This window comes from Canis lupus, chromosome 1, assembly GCF_011100685.1.
Source record: "Canis lupus familiaris isolate Mischka breed German Shepherd chromosome 1, alternate assembly UU_Cfam_GSD_1.0, whole genome shotgun sequence".
Taxonomy (NCBI): domain Eukaryota; kingdom Metazoa; phylum Chordata; class Mammalia; order Carnivora; family Canidae; genus Canis; species Canis lupus.
In genome coordinates, this window is record NC_049222.1 from 76,257,181 (window position 1) to 76,284,097 (window position 26,917).

Here is a 26,917-nt window from a genome sequence, read left to right on the forward strand (position 1 = left end):
ACCAACATTATCTATATACTGGTGAAATTAACATTTTACAGAGATTAAGAAAAACACAGATAGTGACTCTGTGAGTTGGAATAATGAATGGTATAGTATTTAGAAATAGAAAAATACTACTGATTATTTAACTTAACAAAAAAACTGTGAGAATTCCAGTATTAGTAAACTGAATATAATGTTTTTGTTCATTTGTCTCATAGCTCAGGAATCTTGCTTTTAAGAAAATTCCCCAGAAATCCTCCCATGCCATTTGTAATGCTCAACATGAGCTTTCATTACCAAACCCAGTGCAGAAGGATTCACGAGAAGAAAATTGGCAAGAGTGGAGGCAAAGAGATGAGCAGGTACAGTTAAGTAAATCAAATTATTTTGCTTTGTATTTCTATGAGTTTATGGATTTTTTTAAATGGCAGTGCATCTGAGTCCATGACACCACTATTTGTGGTGCATTTTCTATTAGATTAACTCACACATCTTTGTGCTTTTATTTTTATTTTTTATCTTTGTGCTTTAAATAAGAGATTCTATTTTTCATCTACTAGGAAAAGATTGATATACTTGTTATTTTGTTAGCTTTGGCAATTCAAAGCAGTTATTTTGTGAGTTTTCAATTCATCTGTCTTTTTACAAGTGAGGGAGAGATAGGAAAGGTAGAATAACAGGATTAAATTATATTTCAAGTTAAAAAAATCAATATTTGTAGGGTTAGATGTCTCTTGTTAAAAATACTCAGACACTGTTTTTGCTTTGAAAAGAAAGACTTTGAAGGGAAATAATTCCTTTTCAACTTTGATGTAAAACAGTTTATGACATCTGTTAGTTTCTTTAACCTATTTATGTGATACATTGTGCCTCTGTTAAATAAATATTAATAACCAAATCATATAGATAATTTTTAAGACCAATCACTTTTTTTGGTGTATGTGCTATTCAGGAAAATAACATCCTAAGCCTGGAATGTACTATTCAGGAAAATAGCATACTAAGCCTGGAATGTACTCTAGGAGATGCTGTATGTATGAGAAATGAATAGTTACTTATTTGCTTACCTGTTAAACTGGCAGTTAATCTATTGGGAAGAGGTATTATTTTAGCAGGTCTTTGGCTTAGTAGAGTGCCATACCATGCTTTGGTTACCAGTTTTAAAAGAATTAGAGTATTCTAAACCACTCTTAACACTATATTAGTATATATAGTAATATAGTACTATATATAGTAATAATATAATAAGTATGTGTAATATATAAGTATATTATACACTTATATAATAATATAAGTATAGTATATATAGTAATATATAACTATATTAGTTATAACATTTTTGTTAGGATTTTGTAGTGCCTTAGGCCCATCATCACAAGGATAAGTTACTACACAAGAGCTGTGCACAAATGCCACTTAAAATATATCTCCAGGCAGTGGTATACTGGATAAATTATCTTGTGTTAAACCCCCTAGTTGATATTTGATTATTTCTTTTTTTCCTTCTGCAGCATTCATTATGACAGATTCTTCTGGTTTACAGATATAAATGTAATGATCTACTTGTTTAGACAGTAATAGAATTGACCAGTGTCTTCACCAGAGAGAATTTCTCCCAGTAGCCCAAAGGGCACTGGAAAATTAATGAGGAAAAACTACTCAGATTTGCACCAAAATAGATTTTGTGTAATGTGGGGAACTTGAGCACAGAAACTTGATTGCCTTTCTTCCTGTTCCCACCGATTGCTGCCAAAATGACCAGGTAATTGTGAAAAGAAAATAGTTGACTTAGCCCTGACCCTGTACAAGAATGTCATCCCAGGCTCAGGACTTTGAAGCACTTCTGCTGGATATACTATTGATGGATCACTTAGGAAAACCTGGTACTGTATTTGGCATTCTCACTTGCAGGAAAATAATCAAGGTCATGGGAAAAAGAGTAGATCCTCGGATAATCATACTGGTAACTGAAGAGGAGATAAGGACAGGCCTTGGAACAGTTGGACTGTAAACCATTTGGAATCTATTTTACTGTGTGGCACAACAAAATTTAAAAGTAGGGACCAGCTAGTGACTAAACTAGGCAGAAAGCATATAGGATGGTCGGTGTTCTCCCTGACACAGTAAAGGAACAACACACTGAGAAAGTCCAGTGTTGAGGGAGACAAGACAAAAAGATGGCTATAGAAAGCTTGCCTGGTATGTGGCTACTTATTTCCAACACAAAAGATAAATTTTGCTAAGACAAACCTTCCTACTCCTAAATCACTAAGGCGATAATGTAAGTTTACATCAACTAAGCCTCAATATAAAATCTGAGAGCTGGCATTTTACGACAACTAGATAGACAGTAAAGAAGCATCCACTCCATTTCTGTATGAGCAAACACATGGTGTCGTGTCAACTGAAAAAGTTTGTGCCCCACGAAAAGAACATTATACTTAGTGTCCAAAGTGAAAGCATATTTTGAAAAAGATTTATTACAGGAAACAGAAGGTGATTGTAGACAGCATCTGTTCTTTCCCTTAATGAAGACCCAGTGCCTAGAACATTTTGTAAGTCAAGGAGATTAGTAGTGTTATATAATAAGGTGAGGTGGTAGTCTGAGATGAAAAAGTGGTCAAGAGAAATTGAAAGAGATCTAGACAAAATACAAAATTGGAGAGGTGAAATCATAGCAGAATTTAAACTTTCATTAGACTAAAGAACAGAGTATACACTGAGGAAAATTGAGTCAGTTGTATGAAGGAAAATTTGAGATATATTTTGCCAACAAAATCAGTATGATAAACTGGAACACAATTGAAATCCAACAGAGGTATATTTAGTGTCACTACAACAAGGAGAATAGAGACAGTCATTAAAGGTAATATTGTTAAAAATTTTCCTAAGCTAGGTACTCGAATCTGAGCTTGAAAGGACTTAAGCCTTTTTTAAAGACTTTTTTGGGAAAACTTAAAAAAAATTTTTTAATACTAAGAATGAGAGATAAGGAATATTCTTGAGTGTGTGTGTGTGTGTGTGTGTGTGTGTGTGTGTGTATACATACATATATATGGGAAAACAGGATGAAAAATCAGGGCAGCTACTTTAAATGCCAGAATTGAAATTCTAGGACCAAGAATCCCATATCTAGGCAATACGTCATTTTTGTGAAAGTTAAAGAAATTCATTCCTAGACATGCAAGGGCTAAGGAAGCATACTGCCATTATCATTTCTGCAACTTTTTCTGAGATATGCTCCTGCTGATTAAAAGGCAAATCTAAATAGAGAGCACAACAATTGGAAAGCACCAGTGGCAAGCAATGAAGCTAGTTCACTGCAGAATTAACTCTAAATAGTGATTACAAGCGATTATTAAAGAGAACCTGACTCACATGAAGAATTTGTCTAAAGTGAAATCCCTGGTTTTGAATACAAAAATTTGGAAGGAAATAGGTTGGAAAAGCCGGTAGGTATTTTTAAAATTTTTCATATTGATAACAAAGATACATACTTCCAAGTGTGATTCTTTTTAATCTAAAGAGAACAATTTATACATGAGACTTTTCAATCTTTTAAATCAGTTGAAGAAAAAAAAATTAAACCTGGTCCATATAAGCAAAAGTTACAAAGTAAAGGAAGATGCAAGAAAGCCTTTCAAAGAAGGTATAAAAAAGGATAATAGACATTTTGTTTTATATGTAAATATAAATAGTTGATCTTACCTATTGAAGACCAATAGGGATAAACTGCCTGGATCACATTTTGATCTTAATTCTTACCTTTTTCTTACATTAAAAATTGTGACACATTGACCCTGAAAGGATGGATTCAGGCTATTCAAGCTGCTGTGTGTTTTGCTGAGGTATGCTTAAAAGCTTCTAGAAATTGTAGAGATCATCTTTAATGCACTATTAGTATCTTAAGAAATGTTTGTATCTCATTTTCCAATTCATAGACTTGTATCTGTCCCAGAATATTTCAGAGTGGAGGTAGTCTTATATTTTCTATTTCTTTGCAGAGTTGTGTAGAGTTGTTCTCCTTTATTTATGATACATTGATAGTGCTGTTTCCATGTATCTTTATGTAAGTCCATATCATGGCTTAAAAATAATTAACTGAATAGAAAATTTCTTAGGGGTTTTTAGTGACTGATGAAATTTAGGTGTATATTTCTTCCTCTTATTGATTCAAACTCCATACATTACTGGTTTTGTCCAGCTCAGAAGTGAAATATCTGCTAGCATGTGCACAATAGTAATTGTTTCTTCATATCACATCTTCCAGTCCATCGGATAAAGGTGTTTTGCCAACAGATTGTTCTGTTTCTTGTTTGTTTTTGAGTGTGACATGTGTCATTAACCTCATGGCTGGTATAATAAGTCCCTTGGCAGTTGTTTGACTTGCACCGGTTTCCCTAGAAGGAGTGCAAATTCAAATAAGTGCTCTGTAGTTCTTAGCTCTTTCTTTAGCAACAGAATTCATCACTTTTGCTATGGAAAAAGCATTATGTGGGACTTGTTCTGAAAAGACTCATACAAGTCATTGTGCTTTGAAAGTGAAACAAAAACTATGGTGTCTTCAGCCCACTGGTCTAACCATGTTTCATAGCAGGCAGCAAGGAACAAATAAATTGACTCAGTAAATAAAATTTCAAATGCTCACTATCTTAATTTTCTATTTATGATTTTCCTCTTCAGCTGCTTATGTGATATCACTCGTATCTTAAGACATACAGATTTATATTCTGTATTCACTGTATTAGAGTTCTGTTCATTTAACAATTCATGGTGTTTTTATAAGTAGCATTATTTACAGCTCTCTTTTAATCCTTCAGTAAATCATTAAACCATTTTTGTTATTTGGGAGATATAATAAAGCATACAACAAAAATGTAGACTTAAAAAATATAAACAACACTCAGAAAACATAAAGATACATTAACTGAAATGAACAGAAATTAACTGAACCTGACAATTAGTGTGTACACATACATAGACCCAATGTTTTTAAATTTTTAAAAATTTTTATTGTATTTTTTTAATTTTAATTTTAATTTTTTCTTCACCCCCCACCCCGATCCAATTTTTTAGAACACTGACAACCTTTAAAATCCTAGTGTTCAATAAAAGTATTAGAAGATTTCTGGAAAAATAATTCTATTTTCCAAATTAGTGAAAGATACAGGGTCCATACTCTGAATATCATGGAGTTAGAGGACCACAGGGCACTGCTGCTGTTGTGGCTGCAAGCATTAGATGTTCAGAATGATGTTGTGTGTTGTGATACAAAATCCTGTTCCCATGATGCCTGTGGAAAATGAGGAGTAACTCTTCATTTGGAATTTGTTTTGCTTAGATTTAAAGTGGGTAAAATCATTACTGTACTTAGACTTACAAATTAATTTTTAAAAATCTAGTTCCAGAAGATTAACTGGCCTTCCTGTTTTTCATTGGTTCTTCATACTCTTTAACTGATCGTAAACCCTTGAGCTAAAGGTTTGTTTAAATAGAAAAAAAAATGTTTTACTACTAGATAGGAGGAGTAGGAGGCAATGAAGGAAGCCAAGTGGAAGGGGGTCTGAAGTACTCCCTTTTGGGCACATGTAAGTATCTTCTTCAATCCTGTAGGCATTGTAGTCCCTACTATTTCCTCTTTGTCTTCCTTTCCTCCTTCTCCTGTAAATGATGAACAAATCTCAATTTGCAGACTTAATAGAAGTTATTTTTTAAAAATCATGATGGTTTTTGCATTCTCTTGCCCAGTACCTGTCTTTTAGGCTCACACTTCACCCCTACTCCCCAGCTCTGCCTGTACATGTACTGATGAATTAGGTCCACAACTATATTTATAGTAGTCTAATGATTAATTAATGCTGTGAGATATGTTTAGAGAATTTAGAATCATGTTTTCTTTCTCTTTCTTGTTTTAGTCTTGTGCTGCCATTTTCCCTGTTATCTATAATTAAAAATCTTATTTTTGATTCATTTTTCTTTCATATTTCATATTCAGTCAGTGTTCCAAAACTTGGTCATTCTTTTCTAAGATAGAACCTTCTTTATTTTCTATACTTTTATGTTCTGGTTCAGATTTCTATATGCTGAGATTATAGAGGTTTAGCCAAACACATTGACTCTAAGCCTTCGTTTCACTAATGTTCCGGTTTATTTCTTTAAAATTACTCTTATAGGGATCCCTGGGTGGCGCAGCGGTTTGGCGCCTGCCTTTGGCCCAGGGCGTGATCCTGGAGACCGGGGATCGAATCCCACGTCGGGTTCCCGGTGCATGGAGCCTGCATCTCCCTCTGCCTGTGTCTCTGCCTCTCTCTCTCTCTCTCTCTCTCTCTCTCTGTGACTATCATAAATAAATAAAAATTTAAAAAATTACTCTTATAAGTATTTCTCTTTCTTCTGCCCCAAGTCCCTAATTTTTTAGGGATTGCTGGGAATCTAATTCTACCCCACCTAAGCAAACTCACTTTCCACTATTCTCCAACACAGAGGAGAGGAATTCTGATTTACTAGATGTAAGTCTTGTACCAGGCAGGCACTGTGTTAGGCACTTTACATGTATTAATTAGTTTTAAGTCTTTAAAACTACCCTATAAGGTTGATGTTTCTACTTCCTTTTTATATATGAAGAAACTGAAATCTATAGAAGTCATGTAATTTGCCCAAGGTCCTAACATAAATGGAATTGGAATTTAAATTATCTACCTGTGTGATCTCCCAAAGCCTAGGTTTTGTCTACATCTCTCTTATATTGAATTCACACTTTATTTAGGTATCCCCTTTCTTTGATGTATCCCATAATATATCTATTTTTAATACTGTTCACTTGACTCTTTCCTCCTGAAATTCTTCTATTTCTTTTTCTACCTCTCTCAATTGTATCTACCATTTAAGGACAAACTTAAATTAACATCTTTTCTGTATGCTTCTCTGAATTTTATTTGTTGTATACGTTTTTTTCTCTCCACTTTTGTAACACTTTCAATGTCTTATTCTATTTCTTGTACTTCATTTGTGTCAGTCTTCTGTCTGCAACTGGACTAGAAAATTTTAAAAATATTTATTTGACACAGAAAGGGAGCACAACAGGGAGGCAGAAGAAGAGGAAAAGCAGGATCCCTACTGAGCAGGGAGCCCGATGCAAAACTCAGTCCCAGGACCCTGGGATTAAGACCTGAACCAGAGGCAGACACTTAATGGACTGAACTAGGCATCCTTGGAGTAGGAATTCTTAGAGGGCAAAAGCCAAATATATGCTGCTGCTTTGAAACACTACAGACAAAGCACATAGAAGGTTGTCTATTATCTTATTGGCATTGACATTTTTAGAAGATTTGTTCTAGTTTTTAAAGACTTAAATTGAAACTTAAATCATTTTTGCTTTTTTTGTGGTTCCTTGTATACTAGTTTGTGTTAATAATTAAAAGCTCTCAACTGCTGCATTTAGAGTCAAATGCAGAGGAGAGCCATATTTTTTACTTTAAAAGTTCCATTTCATTCTGTTTTTATCATATTAGAACCAACTACTTTAATATTTAAGTTCTGTGAATTAATAGGAAAAAGGATAATGACATCTAGCAAGACTCCTAACTCTCTAAACTGTTCTCCTGCCTATTAACTTATTTTTGGAATATTGGTCAGAATATGTAACATATTGGAAATAATGTTAAATGCCATTAATATGGATTAAAAACTTAGTGATAACTTGAACTGGCTTTGTTTAGAATGAACTTAAGTAGTTTTGTTACTTTTTCTGCATTGGGATGACTTCTTGACTTATAAAGAAATACTTTGTACTCAGTTTGCTTTGAGTTGAGGTGGAGAAACTAATGTAAATTATTTTTTAAAGATTTATTTATTTATTTTAAAGAGAGAGTGCAGGAGTCGGGGGAGGAGCAGAGGGAGAGAGAGACAGTCCTAAGCAAACCCTGCACTGAGTGTGGAGTCTGACATGGGCTCTGTGGGTGCCACAACCCTGAGATCATGTCCTGAGCCAAAACCGAGTCTGATGCTCAACCAACTGTGCCACCCAGACGCTCTTCATGTAAACTTTTTTGCATAATGCTAACATGAATCCAGTTCTTTTTTAATTTATAATTGTATATTATTTTTGAATATCCTTTTGTATTATATATTATTTAAAAGATTATTTTTTCTGATTATTACTAATTTGGATTAATTCTTCAATTTGTTTTAGTTACTTTATAGAAGTATGTACAGTTTACTCTGCATTTAACCATATTTTCTAGTGCTAAATACTTTTACCATTTTAATTCTAACTGCATTTTTGTCTAAGATTATTTTTTTTCTATGATAAACCTAATCTTTTACTGCCTCTTTTTATTATCTTAGTGTAGGTTTAGATGAGATGCTTTCAAAGAGATAAATTGGTTATGAATGAAAGCTTTATTAGTTCATGGTGTCCAGTGTTAACATCTTTCTAATTTTTGAGTTACCCCTTGGAAATAAAACACTCCTCTTTGGAGTTGATTTCTGTTCTAGGTCAGATTTTTTTTGTCATTAAGCAATAGAAATAATTCTAATTAACAGTGGCAAAAGTCATTTGTTGAAACAATTCACAGATTTGAATTAAGAACTAAACAAGTATGCCTTGGGGGAGATGGAAACTAACAATTCTGGAGTGCTTAGAGATGTAAACTGGTAGAACTAGTATGCTCCTTTGTGGAAGGCTGTCATGTCAGATGACCAAACCTACTTCCTTTGTGTTTGTTCCCAAAATTTAATTCCTAGGAGATCAAAAAAGAGTTGGATCCCTTGCCACCACCCTGTCATTGATGATGGTAGCTTGGATGTTTGTGTGGATTTGCTGGTGGGTGGTTTATAGGATTATATATTTGGGTATCCTGTTAGAATCATAGGACCCTGAGATGAAGTGTAGTTATTCACAGGAATAAAGGAAGGGATTCTGGACAAACACAAGAGATGGCTACCAAACTTGTACTTTTATTATCTACTCCACATAGATTGACACATGCTTGTATACAAATCCAGGAAATTTACTCCTGTCATGTTGCAACTCTCCTGTATTCAGCTGCAGACATAACTTTATCTCCAATGGTAGAAACATAAAGTCTCATCCACCTACTGTAACAATTCTGTGTGGCAATTAAGAAAAGTAATTCGTAGAGAGTAATTTGATTAGAGAGTAGTAGAAACTAGATTATAAGAAGTTAAGATGAGATTGAGTGGTGGGAAAGAGGAACAAAAAGATAGAGATCACAAATTAAAGAATCACTTTTTTTGTAGTATTAGATGACCTTAAAGGTAGGGCAACCAAATAAAAGGATAGGAGTACAAAGATGCACTATAAATAATTGTTCTGTAACATCAGAGATAGATGAGAACATTTACTCACATTATTTAAAGTTTCCATACCTGTGGATTACTTTATATTAAGGGAATGAATGGTATGTTTTTATGTCTATTGATTTATTTTTCAGGATTACATTTTTGAGTAGTTAATCACTGTTATAATTTTGTGTCCTAAACTGAATACTGTCATTGACCTCTAATACAGTGTCAGTTTCCTTGTAAGATTTTTTTTTATGAAAGAAAAGAATTATGTGATATACAATATATAATTGACAGTGGATAGAGAAATAGAAACCTCAAAATTGGAAGTTTTTTGCTTTGGTATCTTCTGTAAAATACAGAGTTCCCTACTTTAGCATGGATGGATAACTTTGGAGAACCCATATTGTTTTTTTAACGTATTCGTTTTCCTTTCATGCATATATTGTCATAATATTGTATGTGGCATAATTGTGAAACTTTCCTTTTGTTTTAGTTGACATCTGAAATGTTTGAAGCAGATCTTGAGAAGGCATTGTTGCTAAGTAAATTAGAATATGAAGAACACAAAACGGTATTTACACATTTATTGATTTAGATATTTTAGAAGTTTAAATGGTCAGAAGTTAGGACCAGCCTTCCTGAATTTTGTATAAAAGTTTTCCATTAAAGCTTGTCCTAGGAATTCATCTTTGTAACAAAATATTATGAAGTTGTTTTTTTTTAATAATTTTTAAAAAGATTTATTTATTTAAGAGAAGGGGAGAGAGAGCAGAGTTGGTGGGGAGAGGAGCAGAGGGAGAGTCCCAAGCAGACGTTGCACTGAGTGTGGAGCTCAACATGGGGTTCAATCCCATGACTCTGAGACCATGACCTGAGCAGAAACCAAGAATTGGGCACTGAACCTGCTGTGCTACTCAGGCACTCCTGTTAGGTTTTTATAACAAAATTACTCCTCAGGATTTGAGAGGCAACAGACTGAACTTTGGTGATTTGAGATGTTTCCTTAAGAAATCTGTCCACCCCAGGTGAAGGGAAAAGAGAAAATGAAATTAACAGCAGATGATTAATTTTAATTAATTAGTTAATTTTTAATTTATTTTAATTTATTTTAAATAAACACAGGAAATAAGTAGATTTCCAAATTTAAGTAAGTATGAGTATGGGGCATCCATTAAGAGACCCTCTGCTAGAGATATGCACCAATTAACTAAAGTAAATGGAAGGCCATTTCTGAGGTTTTGTCCTTGTGGATTCTGAATTTTATCTAAACTGTGATATTGGGCTATGTGCTGAATTGCATTGTACAGCTTGAAACTATAGGAACATTTAAGTAAAAGGTAGTTTTGGCTTCCAGTTTCTTTCTTTCTTTTTTTTTTTAAGATTTTATTTATTTATTCATGAGAGACACAGAGAGAGAGGCAGGCATAGGCAGAGGAAGAAGCAGGCTCCCTGCAAGGAGCCTGATGGCGGGATTTGATCCTAGAACCCCGGGATCATGACCTGAGCCAAAGGTAGATGCTCAACTACTGAGTCACCCAGGCATCTCTGGCTTCCGATTCTGTATTCAAATTGGGTATTTATTATTTTCATATAATTTGGCATTTTAGTCCTTTACATGTATTGGGAAGTTTTGGGGTCTATAAAATGTATTTAGTTTGTGTTTGTAGTTGATTATAAAATACCCTAGTCATGCTTAAGGGACTTTAGACTATGTCATTGTACACTAGCTCCTTCACCTAAGATGAAGGGGAGAGAGGAATTAAAATTTAGAGCAGATATTTTTTTTGCTTTTTACTTGTAGTTCAAGGGAAAAGGATGAAAGTTGCTAATAAAGTGCACATGTACATTTTATGTGTACATTTTCCATGTCCCTATTCCTGTTACCCTGAGTAATCAAGAATTACTATAATTCTTATTGTTAGTTGCCTGTTTAAACACATAGCTAGCAATTAGAAAAATGGATACAGCTAGCTTTACTATGATTTAATCATTTAAATGGACTTTCAAGTTACACTGGAAAAGTATAAAAAATAGAATATTATCCTATAATAATGATTTATTGTTGTGATATATATATCTAGATTCTAAAGCCAAAAGAATTAGCTATATCTATTGAGGAGGCATGGAGTAAATGATACTGATAAAATATCATGCACACAAGCCAGTTTTCTTGGCATAGTCATAGCCTGCTACTCAAAAGCATTGGTTCTATCAGACAGTAATGACTTTCAGAAAAGGGAGAAACTCCTGTTGTATGTAATGGTTAGTTTGATGTGATTGCATTAATGTTGTCATTGAGTTTTAAGTCAATATTTTTTAAGTTTTTTTTTTAGTAACTAAAGTTTGGAATGACATTTTCTTTCTTTCCTTTTCTTTTCTTTCTTTTCTTTTCTCTTCTCTTCTCTTCTTTCTTTCTTTCTTTCTTTTCTTTCTTTCTTTCTTTCTTTCTTTCTTTCTTTCTTTCTTTCTTTCTTTCTTTCTTTCTTTCTTTCTTCTTTCCTTCTTTCTTTCTTTCCTTCTTTCTTTCTTATTTTAGAGAGAGAGCAGGGGGGTAGGGTAGGTGCAGAGGGAAAGAATCTCAAGCAGACTTCCCACTGAGTATGGAGCCCCACATGGGGCTTGATCTCATGACCTTGAGATCATGACCTGAGCCAAAAATCAAGAGTTGGAGGCTTAACTGACTGAGCTACACAGGTACCTCTGGGATGGCATTTTCTATTCTGTTTTATTACTTGTTTGCCAAATATTTTTTTGAATAGCCAAAAATGTGCAAAGTGCACAATACAAAGGTAAGGATATGGTCCCAGCCCTTGAGTTTAGTGGAGGGAGACATGCATATAATTACTGTGTATAGCACTGAAAGATGAATGTTCTGTGTAGTGGGAATTCAGAAAGATGGAAGAACTTTCTTTGCCTTTGATCGGTATGGGTTTTAGAAAAGAATTCTTAAAGAGGAGATTTAATGGGTTTATTAAAAGGTGACAGTTTAGGCAAGAGAAAAAAATAGGCTTTGTCAGGAAAGGAGTGGCAAGTATATAGGATATGTGCAGGTAAAAGAGTGTAGCCTATTTGATTTGGAGTTGGTAGAGACACTTTCTGAAGGATAGGATATGGACCAGGCTAAGGAGATTGGGCTTTTATAAATCTGTTGGTGGAGAACTATTGAACTATTTTTAACTTTTAGATTTCAGGTTTTCATTTTAGAAACTCATGCTGTAGCCATGTAGAAGATGGATTGAGGGGCTAAAATTAGAGGGTGTTGCAGTGTCCAGCAGAAGAAGATAGGGAAATAACAGAAGGTCTGAAGGGAAGAGAACAGATGTAAGAGATCTTTAGCAGATAAACTCAACAAGACCTTGTGACTACTTTGTATATAAAGTCTGCAGGAGGAGCAGACAGTGGTGACACAGGTTTCTAGTCTGCGCAGTTATGTAGGTGATGGTGACATTATACAGGGTACTTACTGGAGGATCCAGTAGGGAAGGGCAGGGTGAACATATATATATAGTTTGGTGGTGCTTACTGAGCATTCCATTTGAGTTGTCTGTACATACAAAAAATCATCAGTGTATAGGTAGAACTTTAAACTTTGGGTATAAAGCAAAAGACTTCCTCAAGAATGGAATAATGGTGAGAAAAGTTTGGATATAGGAAGCCAGTGAAGGAGACTGAACAGTAGTCAGAGTGTATTGAGAAAACCAAGAGGTGTTTGAAAAAGCAATGTCTTTGGATATGGCATTGTGGGGGAGGTTGACCTTAATTTTAGCAGAAGAGAACAGGGGAAGCCAGATTTGGTGGAGGTGGTGAGAAAGGAAATTGACTAGAGATGATTGTCTTAAGTTTGGTCCTGAAATAAAGAAGAAGAGGTGGCATCTAGGAGAGGTTATAAACCACAAGGAATAGCTTTTTGTTTTTATTTTAATGTTTAAGAGGCAAGAGATTGAGCATATAAAAAGAAAGCAACTTATGCTGGGGCACCTGGGTGGCTCAGTCAGTTGTGTCCTACTTTTGATTTCAGCTCAGGTCATGCTCTCAGGGTGGTGGGATCCAGGCCTGCATCAGGCTCTGTGTTGAGAATGGAGCCTGCTTAAGGTCCTCTCTCTCCTTCTGCCCCTCCTTGTGTGTGCGCTCTTTCTCTCTCTCTCTCTCTCTCTCTCAAAAAAAAACTGTCCTTTTATACAATTTGACTAGCTTCAAGTATTGATTTTTAAAATTTGTAGTTTACCTTTAAAAAAATAAAACTTTAATATATTACCTAATGGTATGTTGATTTTTTTTTTACCAGCGTAAACCAAGTTTAATTATTGTTGGTAATTCTTCTTAGGAGTATGAAAATGCTGAAAATGCTTCAACTCAGTCAAAAGTTGTGAATAAAAAAGATAAAAGGAAGAATCATCAGGGAAAAGACAAACCTCTCACAGTATCACTCAAAGATTTTCAATCTGAAGGTAATATATGTACGAAATCTATTATGCTAGACTATTTTAAGTCTTTATATATTTTTAAGTTCCTTGCTATTTTTTAAAATAAGTAAGAATTGTTTTGTTAATGTGTTACTGAGATTATAAAAAATGTAAACCTGTTTGGAAATACACAATTTGGGGGATAGTTTAAAAGCAGTCATTAAATCTCCATAAAAATTAAATACAAATTTGTCTTTTTGTATCTGAATTTGTCCATATTATAAAACTCACTAAAAATAAAATTTGTAGTTTTTGAGTCATCTTGAAACATAATTATTGTCTTTATACATAAAGTAATTGGACTTACACCAGGCCAGGAATAGTATCATCAGATTTCATCCATTATTGGTCAGCCTCTTCAAATTATCTGGAACTACACTGTAGAAAATTAAAATACAAATTTTTAGAATGAGACTTATCACCACAAAACTTTGTAATATCATTTGTATTTTTTTTTATTGAACAGAGAAGGCAAGGAAACTACATTATCCACCAAACTTTTGAAGATAGACCATAAAGCGCACTGTTTTTGATGTGGGAAGTTGTGAAAACCCTAAGTCTGTGCTATAAAATATGGTAGCCTCTATTCATGTGTGATGTTTTAAATATAAATTAATTAAAATGAACTAAAGTTAAAATTCATTAGTTGTATTAGCCACATTTCAAATGCTCAGTACCTTCATGTGATTAGTAGCTTCCCCTTCATGTGGTTAGAAGCTACTAATGTGGCTAATACATCTAATGAATTTTTACTATAGTTCATTTTAATTAATTTATATTTAAATTAAGTTTCTGTAAAGTTATCCTTACAGAAAATTTTTTCTGGACAGTGTTGTGTTTATGCCAGTCAGAATAGTTGCTGACAAAATGAACAGCAGTTTGTTCATTGACAGTGATCTATTTGATTCATATGAATTTAGCCTTAATACTTGGGTGTTTGTTCTGTGAGGATTAATAATACTACAGCAATAATCTGAAAAAAAAAACGCAATGAAATAAAATACTCCAGCATTTTCAAAAGCAGGCCTATCTGTTAAATTAGGAATAAATTGAGAGCATTATATTGCTTTGGTTTAAGGATCAGGACAGTTTTTCCTGTAGTCTGCTTCTTTTATTAAGCTAAGTAGGATTTTGTAGCTTGAGCTGAAACTTGTGATTTTGACATATATTATACTTCTAGACCCTATTCTGATCAACAGATGCCTTAAAAAGCTGGACCAGCTTTTAAATTCTCAGTTGTAAGAATGCTATTCTATTAAATTATTGTTAGTCGCTGAGAATAGAAAATTTCTACTATGCACAATAAGCCATGTAAAATATTAGCTATCCCAATCATCTCTAATTTAAATAAGAACATTTTCTTCCTCCTCTTGGTACTTTAGTTTCAGCCTTGTGTCTGTGTGGATTTCCTTATGTCTTCTTTTTTCCTCCTTCTGTAATCCCTTTCCAGAAATGCTGTGTTGTTACTAAGTCAATGATTTGTTTAATCTGAATGTATTTTTATTGCCTTCTTTCTATTCATTTTATAAATATACATCAATTTGTAGTATTTCTTATAGTATTATCAAAGCACTATGATGTATATTTTTAAAATAAAGAAACTAGGAAAAAAAAGAAACTAGGAGTTTAAAAGACACAAATTATTATTCGTTTTTTTCCCCCACAAGGGCAGTGATCTGTACAATTTTGCAGTTATGGTATCCTGTGATTTGATTTTAGGCATATTTGTTCCCCTTTATGCTCCCCTAAAATTGTGTGAAACAGAAAACCTAAATTATTTGGAATTCAGCTGTTCAAATTTAATAATACCCTGTTGTATGAGCGGCATTGACTAGGATGTAAGACATAGTCCCTAAACTGAACAAATTAATGATTATATGTTGAAATTTAACATCTTCCACCTAGAGAGGTCAGTCTAATATCTCAGACAACCCTCAAATGACTTCTGTAACTCTTATTATAACTTTTAAATTCTTCTCAATTACTTCAAATATTTTTACATATTGGGTATTAATGATTATTAATACTAATAAAATTAATATTTTCTTCAATGAAATTTCACCCTTTTTTTCATTTTCAGATCACATTAGTAAAAAGACCGAGGTAAGTGTTATTGTAACTATCTTTATTCTAGAAAACACTTTATTATTTTAAGAATAATACTTCAGTGTTTGGCAGTAAGTCTTTTTTGAGACCTAGCCACTTAAAGGACAACTCATAGGTTTGTTCTAAATGAATTAGGTCATGTTTCTGGCTATTATAAGGATATAAAATATATTACAGTAGAATAAAATATTATTTGCATGAAGAAACTATAATATTATTTGGCTTTATTATCCTAAATTGTGTGGCTGTGCTTGCACGTGTGTGCTCACATATGCACACCCACCTACACCTAAAAGGTTACCACATGTAAGCTTAAAATTTTAGGGAAAAGTGGTATAATACTTCAGTCTTTATTAAAAATGTCTTGAAACAAAGTCTCAAGATATTTTGGAATTATGGAAATTGTGAAGTAAGCTGTGATTCTGTGGTTTATACCTATGCATCATCTACTACTCTTAATATTCACCATTAGAGGGTAGTACACCCTACACATAACTTCCTGGGGTTATTGGTCACTTTTATTTTTTTTTTAAGATCCAGTACCAGATTCTTCAAACCTTTTAAAATTGGGAGGTACTACTATAAAATATCTTCTAATTTTGAGGAAGATACTAATAAAATGTTAGGAGTTATTTTGAATTCTTTAGGTACTAACTTGAAAGTTTCACTATTTTATTGTGTATGTATTCTTGTTAGTAATTCCAGTAGTCAGTTGTTTGAATGGTCAGAGATATTCCTGGATTTCACTTTATAATACATATATAGTTTTTGTCCATTTTTTTATATTGTTTTAAGTATTTGCTTGACAAGTCAGAGAAATGAAATCATCTCTAGAAACCACATCTAAATAACTGTGACTGTATTAAAAATATAGTCTTTATGCACACAAGCACAAAATCGATTTGTTAAGGTGGATGGTGGAAATTCTTTTTATATAAAAACCACTGTCACCATTTTTTAGATTAAAAATTAAATGACGCAAATATAGTCTTGAGTATTCCTTTTATGTTTGAAAGCAGAAAACATGTACATTTGGACTGATTCCATTTTTTTAAATCCATTGACTGACTTGGAGGATAGCTTTATGCAAATGAAAAAGTAGATACAAATGGTACACGCTATTCCTAAGGGACCAGCAACTGTTAATGGTGAGAAAAATAATTTTTATAAACTATTCCATGCTTTACTTTCTTTCCTGATTTGAAAGGGGGAAAAAATTTCAGACTGATAGGGTCTCATGTATTTAATATATTCAATCTGAGTTGTATTTAAACAGGCATAGATGTGTGACTCAGCATATATTTTGGCTTTCATTATAGTTTTAGAGCTGAGTTCTGATTGTCTGCTGTTGATAAATAATTTTATATGTAATAAAATTCACTTTAAATAATTTTAATGATAAAGACATTTTCTATCTTTGTAAATACAGTCTAATTATAATTTATTTCTTACATAACTATTTTAGGAAATTGGTCAAAAGAACATGTAATTCACATTATCCTTTGACACTTGTTAAAAATATACCAAAGTTATGTTCTATTTCCATTAGAAGTGTTACTCATTTTCTTGGAACTTGAATATTTAAGTGTTGTAGTGGTTATGCCATTGCTCTAGGAATCTAGAACTTTTTGAGAGTTCAAAAATAAGCCTGAAAAAAATTCTGATTTTAAGTCTAAAATGAGATATGCTTTCTACTAAAAATATATGTATGAGTCTTCTGTTACAGATATGCTCAATAATTGACTTGTTTTTTCCATATTTAATTTGTTACTTATGCCAAGAAAAATTTTTCCCCATAGGAACTTTAAAATTTCTAACCTCTGTTGAGAACAATATACATCTCATCCATTCCTTCTTAAAGCAGGTATTTTCTGGATAAAGTTCAAAAGAGAAAAGATTTATTTTACTTCATTGCTAGGTGATGAGAAATACTTGAACTTCCTGTATGTTCCTCTAACTGCCAACTAAACTTCTTCTCGGGTTGATTTCATCATTCCCCTTTTTCTTTCTCCATCTATCTTGATTATGTTATTAATCTCATTGCTTTCTTTGTAATCTCTTTTACTCTGAAATGATTAGAAAAAAAATGACATTTGCAGTAGTAAAGAATGGGAACAATTAATTTTTCTTCCTTAAATGTCTAGGAAATGTTAGCTGCCACTCACTGCTACAACAGTCCCCTTATCCATTCTTCACTACAGTATAGTCAAGAACATCCCATAAGAATTCTAGACAAGCAGAATGAATAATAGAATGTGTGTTTGTACATACCTCTTAGAAACCTTAACTAATCATGCCTTTTAAGGAGCATTATTTGACCCTTAAAGTTTTTATTTTTTATTTTTATTTTTTTTATTTTTTTTTAATTTTTTTAAAATTTTTATTTATTTATGATAGTCACAGAGAGAGAGAGAGAGAGAGAGAGAGAGAGAGGCAGAGGGAGAAGCAGGCTCCATGCACCGGGAGCCCGACGTGGGATTCGATCCCGGGTCTCCAGGATCGCACCCTGGGCCAAAGGCAGGCGCCAAACCGCTGCGCCACCCAGAGATCCCTTAAAGTTGTTTTTAATTTTCACATGTTGCCTTTTTAAACACCGGTGCTGCAGGGTAGAGTATCACACAGCTACTACTTTCTCTTTAGCTCCACTTTCTTTTTTTATTTAGCTCCACTTTCATCTTGCCTTCACAACCCCAGTCCTTCCAGTACTATTCAATAGCTTTAAATTTTTTATTTTTATTATTTTTAAAAATTTTTAAAGATTTATTTTATTTATTTATTCATTCATTCATTCATTCGAGACAGTCAGAGACACAGGCAGAGGGAGGAAGGCTTATTGGGACAGGAATGGGAGAAAGGTTACTTTTCACAAGATACATTTTTTAAAAGTTTTTTTTAAAAGAGATCTTATTTATTCATGATAGACATAGAGAGATAGAGAGAGAGAGAGGCAGAGACACACACAGGCAGAGGGAGAAGCAGGCTCCATACCAGGAGCCCGACGTGGGACTCGATCCCAGGACTCCAGGATCACGCCCTGGGCGGAAGGCAGGCGCTAAACCGCTGAGCCACCCAGTGATCCCCCACAAGATACATTTTTGAGGTTTTCTGTTATGTTTATGTACTATGTATTTAAAAATTATATAAAGAATAAAAAGCACTGGGTGAGAGAAGGAACTGGGGGAACAAACCTGGTCTTATTTGGCTCCATACCCTATTTCCTTTTTGTTGCACAATGCTTCATGCATGTGTACCTTAGATATATGAACTTGGATGAATTCATTTTAGGTCCTAATTATATTAGCTGAAAATTAAGGTTGACTTTGTTGATTTCTAAAATTATGATAAATGCTCAGTGTGTGATTAAATATTATATGCTAAAAATTGAACCCTATAGTTAACACTACTATCAAAACACAGGAGAACAGCAACAATGGCCCATTAGATTTTATTTTATTGTTTTTTTTTATTTTTATTTTTTTAAAATTTTTATTTATTTATGATAGTCACACACAGAGAGAGAGAGAGAGAGGCAGAGAGAGAAGCAGGCTCCGTGTACCAGGAGCCCGACGTGGGATTCGATCCTGGGTCTCCAGGATCGCGCCCTGGGCCAAAGGCAGGCGCTAAACTGCTGCGCCACCCAGGGATCCCCCCATTAAATTTTAAAAGCAAATAAATTCTACCTAATTTTTAAAAATCTCACCTAAAATTTGGCTTTACCTAAGCAACTCAACCTGTTTCCTACTCCTCAATGTCTTGAACTCTTGTGACTTTGTTCCATGGCTTTCCTTATTTGTGTTTATTATATTTGTTAGCTCTCTCTTGGTATAAGTAAGAGAAACCCAACTCAATCCAACATAAGAAAGAGATGCTTATTTGGTTGGTATATCCTGGAAGGATAGGGAAAGAGTTTGGCCTTAGAGTTGACTGGATCCCTGGATAGGTTTAGGATTCTTCATTTTTCTCACAAGTCTCAATTGCTATCTATGGCTTTACCTCCTGGCAGATCACATGGTTATTGGAGGATCTTGGGGCTACATCTTTACAGGATTTCCTACAAACTGTTAATTAGCTTTTGAGTCTTGATAGGTTAAAAATCAGTTTTTCTTTGAGGAGATGAGGAAGCAAGAAAATTCCCTATGTGGTATGATACGCTTTTTATCATATCACATTAGGGGATATAGAATGTTTATTTTTATGATGATAAAATTGATCTTCTTGAAGAAATGACTATTACTAACATAAATAAGTGATCAAATCTCCCATACAGATAATTCCAAATAATTTATGCAGGTATTCCACTTCCAGAGAGGGAGTTTAACTCCTTCCACTCTTGAGTATGGAGTGTGCTTAGTGACTTGCTTCCAAAGAGTAGAGTACAGAAGCAGGAAGGGAAATTAGTTTTATACTGTAGAAATCTGGCAGACACCACCTTGACCAGGTGATTAATATTAATATTATTAGTGATAGGTTGATAGCACATAGCCTTGATATGATGTGATAAGAATGGCCTATACTTCTGCAGTTTTCCTCACAAAAATCACATAAACCCAGTAAAATCATGATTAAAAAATATCAGGCAAATCGAAATCAAGGAACATTTTACAAAATACCTGGCCTGAATGACCAGTATTCCTCAAAACTATCAAAAGCAAAGTCTGAGAAGTTGTCATGGACAGAGAAGGCTAAGGAGACATGATAAATGTAATACATCCTGAATGGAATCTTGGTATATGTGGTGCCAAAGCAAGCAGTGAATGGAATCTTGGAACAGAAAAATAACATTAGGGGAAAACTAGTGTAATCCGAATAAAGTATGGAGTCTAGGTTGGTCCTGTAGTGGTATAACGTACTATGATAATGTAACATGTTACCAACAGGGAAAGCTGGGTGAGTGATTTATGGAAACTGTACTCTTCAAAACGTTTCTGTAAATCTAAGAGTATTCTAAAATTAAAAGTTTATTTCAAAACTTCAGCAGTGGATTCAGATGTCAACCGTTATAAAATTTCCCTTCAGAGTTGCACTCAGTGCCTTTTGTAGCTGTTAATGATTATTTCCTTTATCCATTAATTTTTTTACTGTGTTCTTCATTAAATTTAAATTTTTACTTTAAGATTACATGCATATAATAATAATTGAATGGCAGAGGAGAGTTTATGAAACCAGTAGTCTCCCAGCTATTGGCCCTTCCTTTACTACTTTTTAAAAGTCTTTCTCATATTTCACAATTGACCTGCATCAGGCCATGCAAAAGAATTTAGAGTTTTTGGAACACACTAGTTTTTCATGCTACCTTGTTGACCTGCATATTCTTCTGTTCTATCTTTCTCAGTGGTATCTTGTGCATGAATAGTTGTTAGTTCCTCTGGGAGAGGGAGTGAAGTCAGAGCAACCTAAGTCACCATCTTGGTGATGTCACTCTCTTGCTATCTTTCTTTATTTGCCTAACATGTTTCAGAACTTGGCTAAAGAGTTATATTTTCCTGGTTTCATTTAGATGCACAGAATATTTTGTATATACTTCATAGCACGCAATACTATTATTGTTGTTTTGCTTCTTCTCTAGAATTTTAGTTCCTGGAGTTCTGGGACCATATGTTGATTTAGTTTTCCTGGTAGTCCTAATTTCTGTCACATAGCGGGTAATGGAAGTGGAAGTTGGTTGATGAATGAATGAATGAATATTCTGCCTTTTCACTAAAACTTCCTCTAGCCTTTTTGGATCTATTTCTCTCATGTATTTTTACAACAAAACAGAGGCACATAGATCTTATTTTTTGTCAATTCAAGCACATTGTTCAAGCCTTCTGCTTAATGCAGTATTGCATCAAGTAGAATTCTGAAACTGCATCCTTACTCAGCAAGAAAAAATTCCATGATTGATTAATTATATTTGCCATTTATAAAAGAGGAAGAAGTGGCTACATGTCTTACAGGTACTTGCCATTTCTGACGTGTATGGAAGAGTCTATTGTATCTGTTATTATGTGTTAGTTTTTGTCTTTTTCAGTAGATTTGAGTTCCATGAGAGTAGCCTATGTGTTGCATAAGAAGGGCTTAATAAATATTTCAACTTCAAGACTTGAGTCCACCAGGGTCTGTCGTAGTGGGGAGAAGAAAGTAGACTTACCCCATATATAATGTTATCTTTAATATAAGAGCACTTTTAAGAATGCTGTTATTTAGATTTTCCCTTGAAATAAGTTCAAAGCACTCAACTGTAGCAAAAGAGAAATTGCACATATAGAGCATTTGATGTTTGCATATTACTATATATTAATGTATCTTAAAACTGTAAAGCTGGGAGGTTGTTCTAAAGGTGGCTTACAGACCCTGGAAGTATGAAAGGAATTGTTGATCAAGCATTAACATTTGTCAGTTTACTCTATAAATGATGTATTCTTCATTTGGAAATAGGAAGTCAGTGGGAAGCAAGGTTTGTTTGTTTTTTTAATCAAAGTATAATTTACACACAAAAGAATGCACAGGTCATAAGTGTGCAGTTTGATGAGGTTTGACAGAAATATATGACCTACATCCCTAACAAGGTAACATTATCATTACACCAGAAAGTTCCCTTCTCCCTGAAGCCAATCCCTTTCTTATGTCCTCCCCTGCCTACCACAGGCAACCACTGTTGTGATTTCTATCATCATAGATTAAATTTGCCTCTTTATTTAAAGTAAAGCGTACAGTATGTTATTTGGTCTGGCTCTTTCCCTCCCAAATGTTGAAGGTTTGTCCATGTTCTTATGTGTATCAGTGGTTTTTTTCCTTTTCATTGTTAAATTGTATTCCATGGTATGAATATATCATAATGTGTTTATTCTGTTGATGGACATTTAGTTTGTTTCCTTTTTTTGACCATTATGAATTAGGCTGTTAGAACATTTTTAAAAAATAGTTTGTTTAGGAGCACCTGGCTGGCTTAGTTGGTAGAGCATGTGACTCCTGATCTTGGGGTCATGAGTTCAAGCCCCATGTTGGGTGTGAAGATTGCTTAATTAAAATAAAATATTTTTAAAAACCAGCTTTATTTCAGTATAATTTACATACTATAAAGTTAGCCGTTTTAAGTAGATTTTAAATTCAGCTGATTTTAGTATATATACAGAGTTGTACAGCCATTACTGTAATTAATTTTAGAACATTTCTGTCATCCCCATAAGAAACCTCATGCCCATTACCAGCTATTCCCCATACCCTTTCTGCTCTAACCCCTCTCCCCCAGCTTAGGTAACTGCTATATCATTTGTATAGATTTGCCTGTTTTGTACACTTAGTATAAATGGAATCACACACAATGTGGTTTTGAGATTTCTTACACTTAGCATGATGTTTTTAAAGTTCATTCGTGTTGTAACATCTATCAGTATTTTATTCCTTTTTATCACAAAGTATTGTATTTTATTTTAGTTACACATTAATCACTTGGACATATGGGGTGTTTTCACCTTTTTTTTTTTTAATAAAGAAAAAGCCTAATGCAGGGCTTGAACTCCCCCAACCCTGAGCTGAAATCAAGAGTCCTATGCTTAACCAACTGAGCCACCCAGGTGCCCTGGTTGTTTCCACTTTTTAAATTATGAATCATGCTACTATGAACATTCATGTACAAGTCCTTATATGTTTAATTTCTCTTAGGTAAAATCCTAAGAATAAAATTGCTGTGTCATGGGGTAGATGTTTGTTTATTTATTTTTCTTTTATTTTTTAAAGATTTGTGTATAGTTGACACACAGTGTTCTATTAGTTTCAGGTATATAACATAGTGATTTGACAAGTTTATATGTTATGCTATGTTAACTTCAAGTGTAGCTATAAAATGCTGTTACAATATCATTGGCTATATTCCTTATGCCCTACCTTTTATTACTTTGATGTATGTTTAACTGTAAGAAACTGCTGAAGAGTTTTCCAAAGTGAATATGCTCTTTTAGACTTGTTAGAGGCATAGGTATTTGTGAAGTAAGGAAAGTTGTTTTTGCATTCCTGGTAGGAAGACTGACAAAAGTTTTTTTATAATGCTAGTAACTTTAGTTCCTTTCACTATAAATGAAGAAGTAGTTTCAATAATTATTTGTATTTCTGTATGCCAGTAACAGTGTAATTAAAATCAAAATGCTTTTTATCATAATATAATAATACCTAGGAATAAATATAATAAAGATATATAAGGCCTATATTGGGAAAATTACAAAACTTTATTGCAAGAAAGTAAAGACTCAAATAGAAGAATATTCCTTGACTTATTAACACAAAGATAATCACTTTTTCTCAAATTAATCTGTAAAATCTGTACAGTCTCAGCCAAAATCACAATTTAGTTTTTTTATTAACTGAAGTAAAGTTGACCTGCAATATTATATTAGTTTCAGGTGTATAGCATAATGATTCAACATTTATATGCATTATGAAATGTTCACTACCATTAAGTATAGTTATAATCTGTCACCACACAAAGTTATTACAGTATTATTAAGAATGTTCCCTATGCCATAGTTGAAAATCCCTATGACTTATGTATTTTATAACTGAAAGCTTATACATCTTAATCTCTTCTTCTATTTAACCCACCCACCCCTAACAACCACCAGTTTGTTCACCTTATTTGTCTGTTTTGTTTTGACAATTTAATTTTTAAACTAAAAACTAAAGCACTTCTAAAAAATTAATAGGGAAATGAAAAAGACCAAAATAACCAAAACATTCTTGAAGAAAAATAATTTGTCCAATCAGATATCAAGATTTTTTATAAAATTAATAATTAATACAGTAAAGAATAGAGGCAGAATGATAGATAAAAAGAACATTAGAACAAAACAGCACAGAAACAGGCCAACTATGAATATAACCTTGATCTGCAACAGAGTGAAGTAAAATAGTACTAGGTAGAGGATGAACTCTTTTTTAAATAAATGATTTTGGGCAATTGAGTATGTTTATGGAAAAAAGATTAGATTATTTCAAATCATGCATAAAAATTCATGCACAGAGAATCAAAGGCATAAAAGTCAAAGGCTATGTTATGAAGCTTATGGGTGCTAATACAGGAATATTTTTATGACTTTAGGGTAGGAAAGACACAAAACCCACTAGCTTTAAATTTATACATTAAGGAATTATTTCCATCAAAATATATTACAAAAGTGAAAGGACGATCTTCAGAGTAGGAAAAGATTTCTTCCAAAATAGAACTCATTGATGAATCTATGAAAAAGCAAGTACTCACAAAAGGGGATATTTATATGTCTTAAAAACATGAAAAGATGTTCAACTTCATTAGCGGTCATGGAAATGCAAATTAAAACCACATATTAATCTCCAGTTTAGCAAAAATCAAAGAATCTCATGATTTGTGTGTGTGTGTGTCTGTATACATATATATATATTTTTTAAGATTTTATTTTTAAGTAATCTCTACATCAACATGGAGTTTCAGATCAAAAGTTACATGCTCTACCACTGAGCCAGCCAGGCCACCCCCAAAGCCTTCGATGATTTGAATTGTTGGTGAGGATATGAAATAATATATTACTGCTTAAGAAGAGATAACTTGTTACAAACAATTTTGTTCAACATAGTACTAGAAGTCCTAGCCAGGGCAACTAGGCAAGAAAAAGAAATAAAAGGCATCCAAATCAGAAAGGAAGAAGTAAAAGTGTCCTTGTTTGTAGGTGACATGATATTATGTATAGAAAAGGCCCAATAAAGACTCCATCAAAAAACCGTTAGAACTAATAAATGAATTTAGCGAAGTTGTCAGATACTAAATCAATATACAAAAATCTGTTGCATTTCTATACACTAATAATAACAACTTACCAGAAAATTTAAGAGAACAATCCCATTTACAGTTGCATCAAAAAAAAAAAAAACCCAGGAATAAATTTAACTAAGGAGTTGGAAGACTTGTAGACTGAAAACTATGACATTAATGAAAGAAATTGAGGAAGGCACAAATAAATGGAAAGGTATCCCATGCTCATGGATTGTAAGAATATTGTTAAAATGTCCATACTACCCAAAGCAGTCTACAGATTCAGCTCAAACTCTATCAAGATTCCAGTAGGATTTTTCACAGAACTAGAATAAACAATCCTTAATTTGTATGGAACCACAAAAGACCCTGAATTACCAAAGTAATCTTGAGAAAGAAGAACAAAACTGGAGGTATGATGCTCCCTGATTTCAAGCTGCACTACAGAGCTATAGTTAAAAGAAAAAAAGTATGGTTATTGGCATAAAAACAGACACAGAACAATGGAATAGAATAGAGAAGCTCAGAAATAAGTACACACTATACATGGTCCATGAATTTATGACAAAGGAAGCAAGAATATACAGCGAGGAAAGGACAGCCTCTTCAATAAATGGTATTGAGAAAACTGGACCACTATCTTATACTACACACAAAAATTCACTTAAAATGAATTAAAGACTCAAATATAAGACATAAATCCCTAAAACTTATCCTAGAAGAGTTAGCCAAAAAAAAAAAAAAGAAGAAGAAAAAGAAAGAAAGAAAGAAAGAAAGAAAGAAAGAAAGAAAGAAAGAAAAGAAAAGAAAAGAAAGAAAGAACCTTGCTAAGTGTGAAAACATGGTGAACCTAGTGGATGTTACGCTAAGTAAAATGAGACAGAAAGACAAATACCATATGATTTCACTTATATGTGGAACCTAAAAATATGAGCAAAAAAACTAAAAAAAAATAGGCTCAAATAGAGAACAATTTGCTGGTTTCCTGAGGGGAGAGTGGTAGAGGAAAGGGCAAAATTGAAGGAGATCAAGAAGTACAAACTTTGAGTTCTAAAATAAGTCATAGAGATGAAAAGTACAGCATAGGGAAAATAGGTAGTAATATTATAACATTGAATGGTGACACATGGTGACTTACTGTGGTGAGCACTATGTAACAGAATTGCTAAGTCACACTGTTATACAGTGAAATGAATGTATCATTGTATGTCAACTATGTTTCAATTAGAATGCTCCAGTAAGAAAACATGGGTGGTAAGCTTGACGTTGCAGTTGGCGATGATTTTTTTGGATT

The 26,917-nt window shown here is 33.4% G+C and overlaps 1 protein-coding gene and 1 non-coding gene across 5 annotated transcripts in view; both read left to right on the plus strand.

The window, feature by feature from the left end:
* Positions 1-26,917, plus strand: part of GKAP1 (G kinase anchoring protein 1) — a 70,791-nt gene that overhangs the window by 14,326 nt on the left and 29,548 nt on the right. For all 4 annotated transcript variants that reach the window (XM_038526973.1, XM_038526975.1, XM_038526972.1 and 1 more), the window contains 4 exons: positions 204-347; positions 9,788-9,865; positions 13,619-13,742; positions 15,838-15,860. In XM_038526973.1, coding sequence (XP_038382901.1) covers positions 204-347; positions 9,788-9,865; positions 13,619-13,742; positions 15,838-15,860 — 369 coding nt within the window. The remainder of the gene's footprint in view (positions 1-203; positions 348-9,787; positions 9,866-13,618; positions 13,743-15,837; positions 15,861-26,917) is intronic.
* On the plus strand, positions 22,781-22,853 carry TRNAR-CCU. The gene has a single exon. It is a non-coding gene; the product is annotated as a tRNA-Arg (tRNA).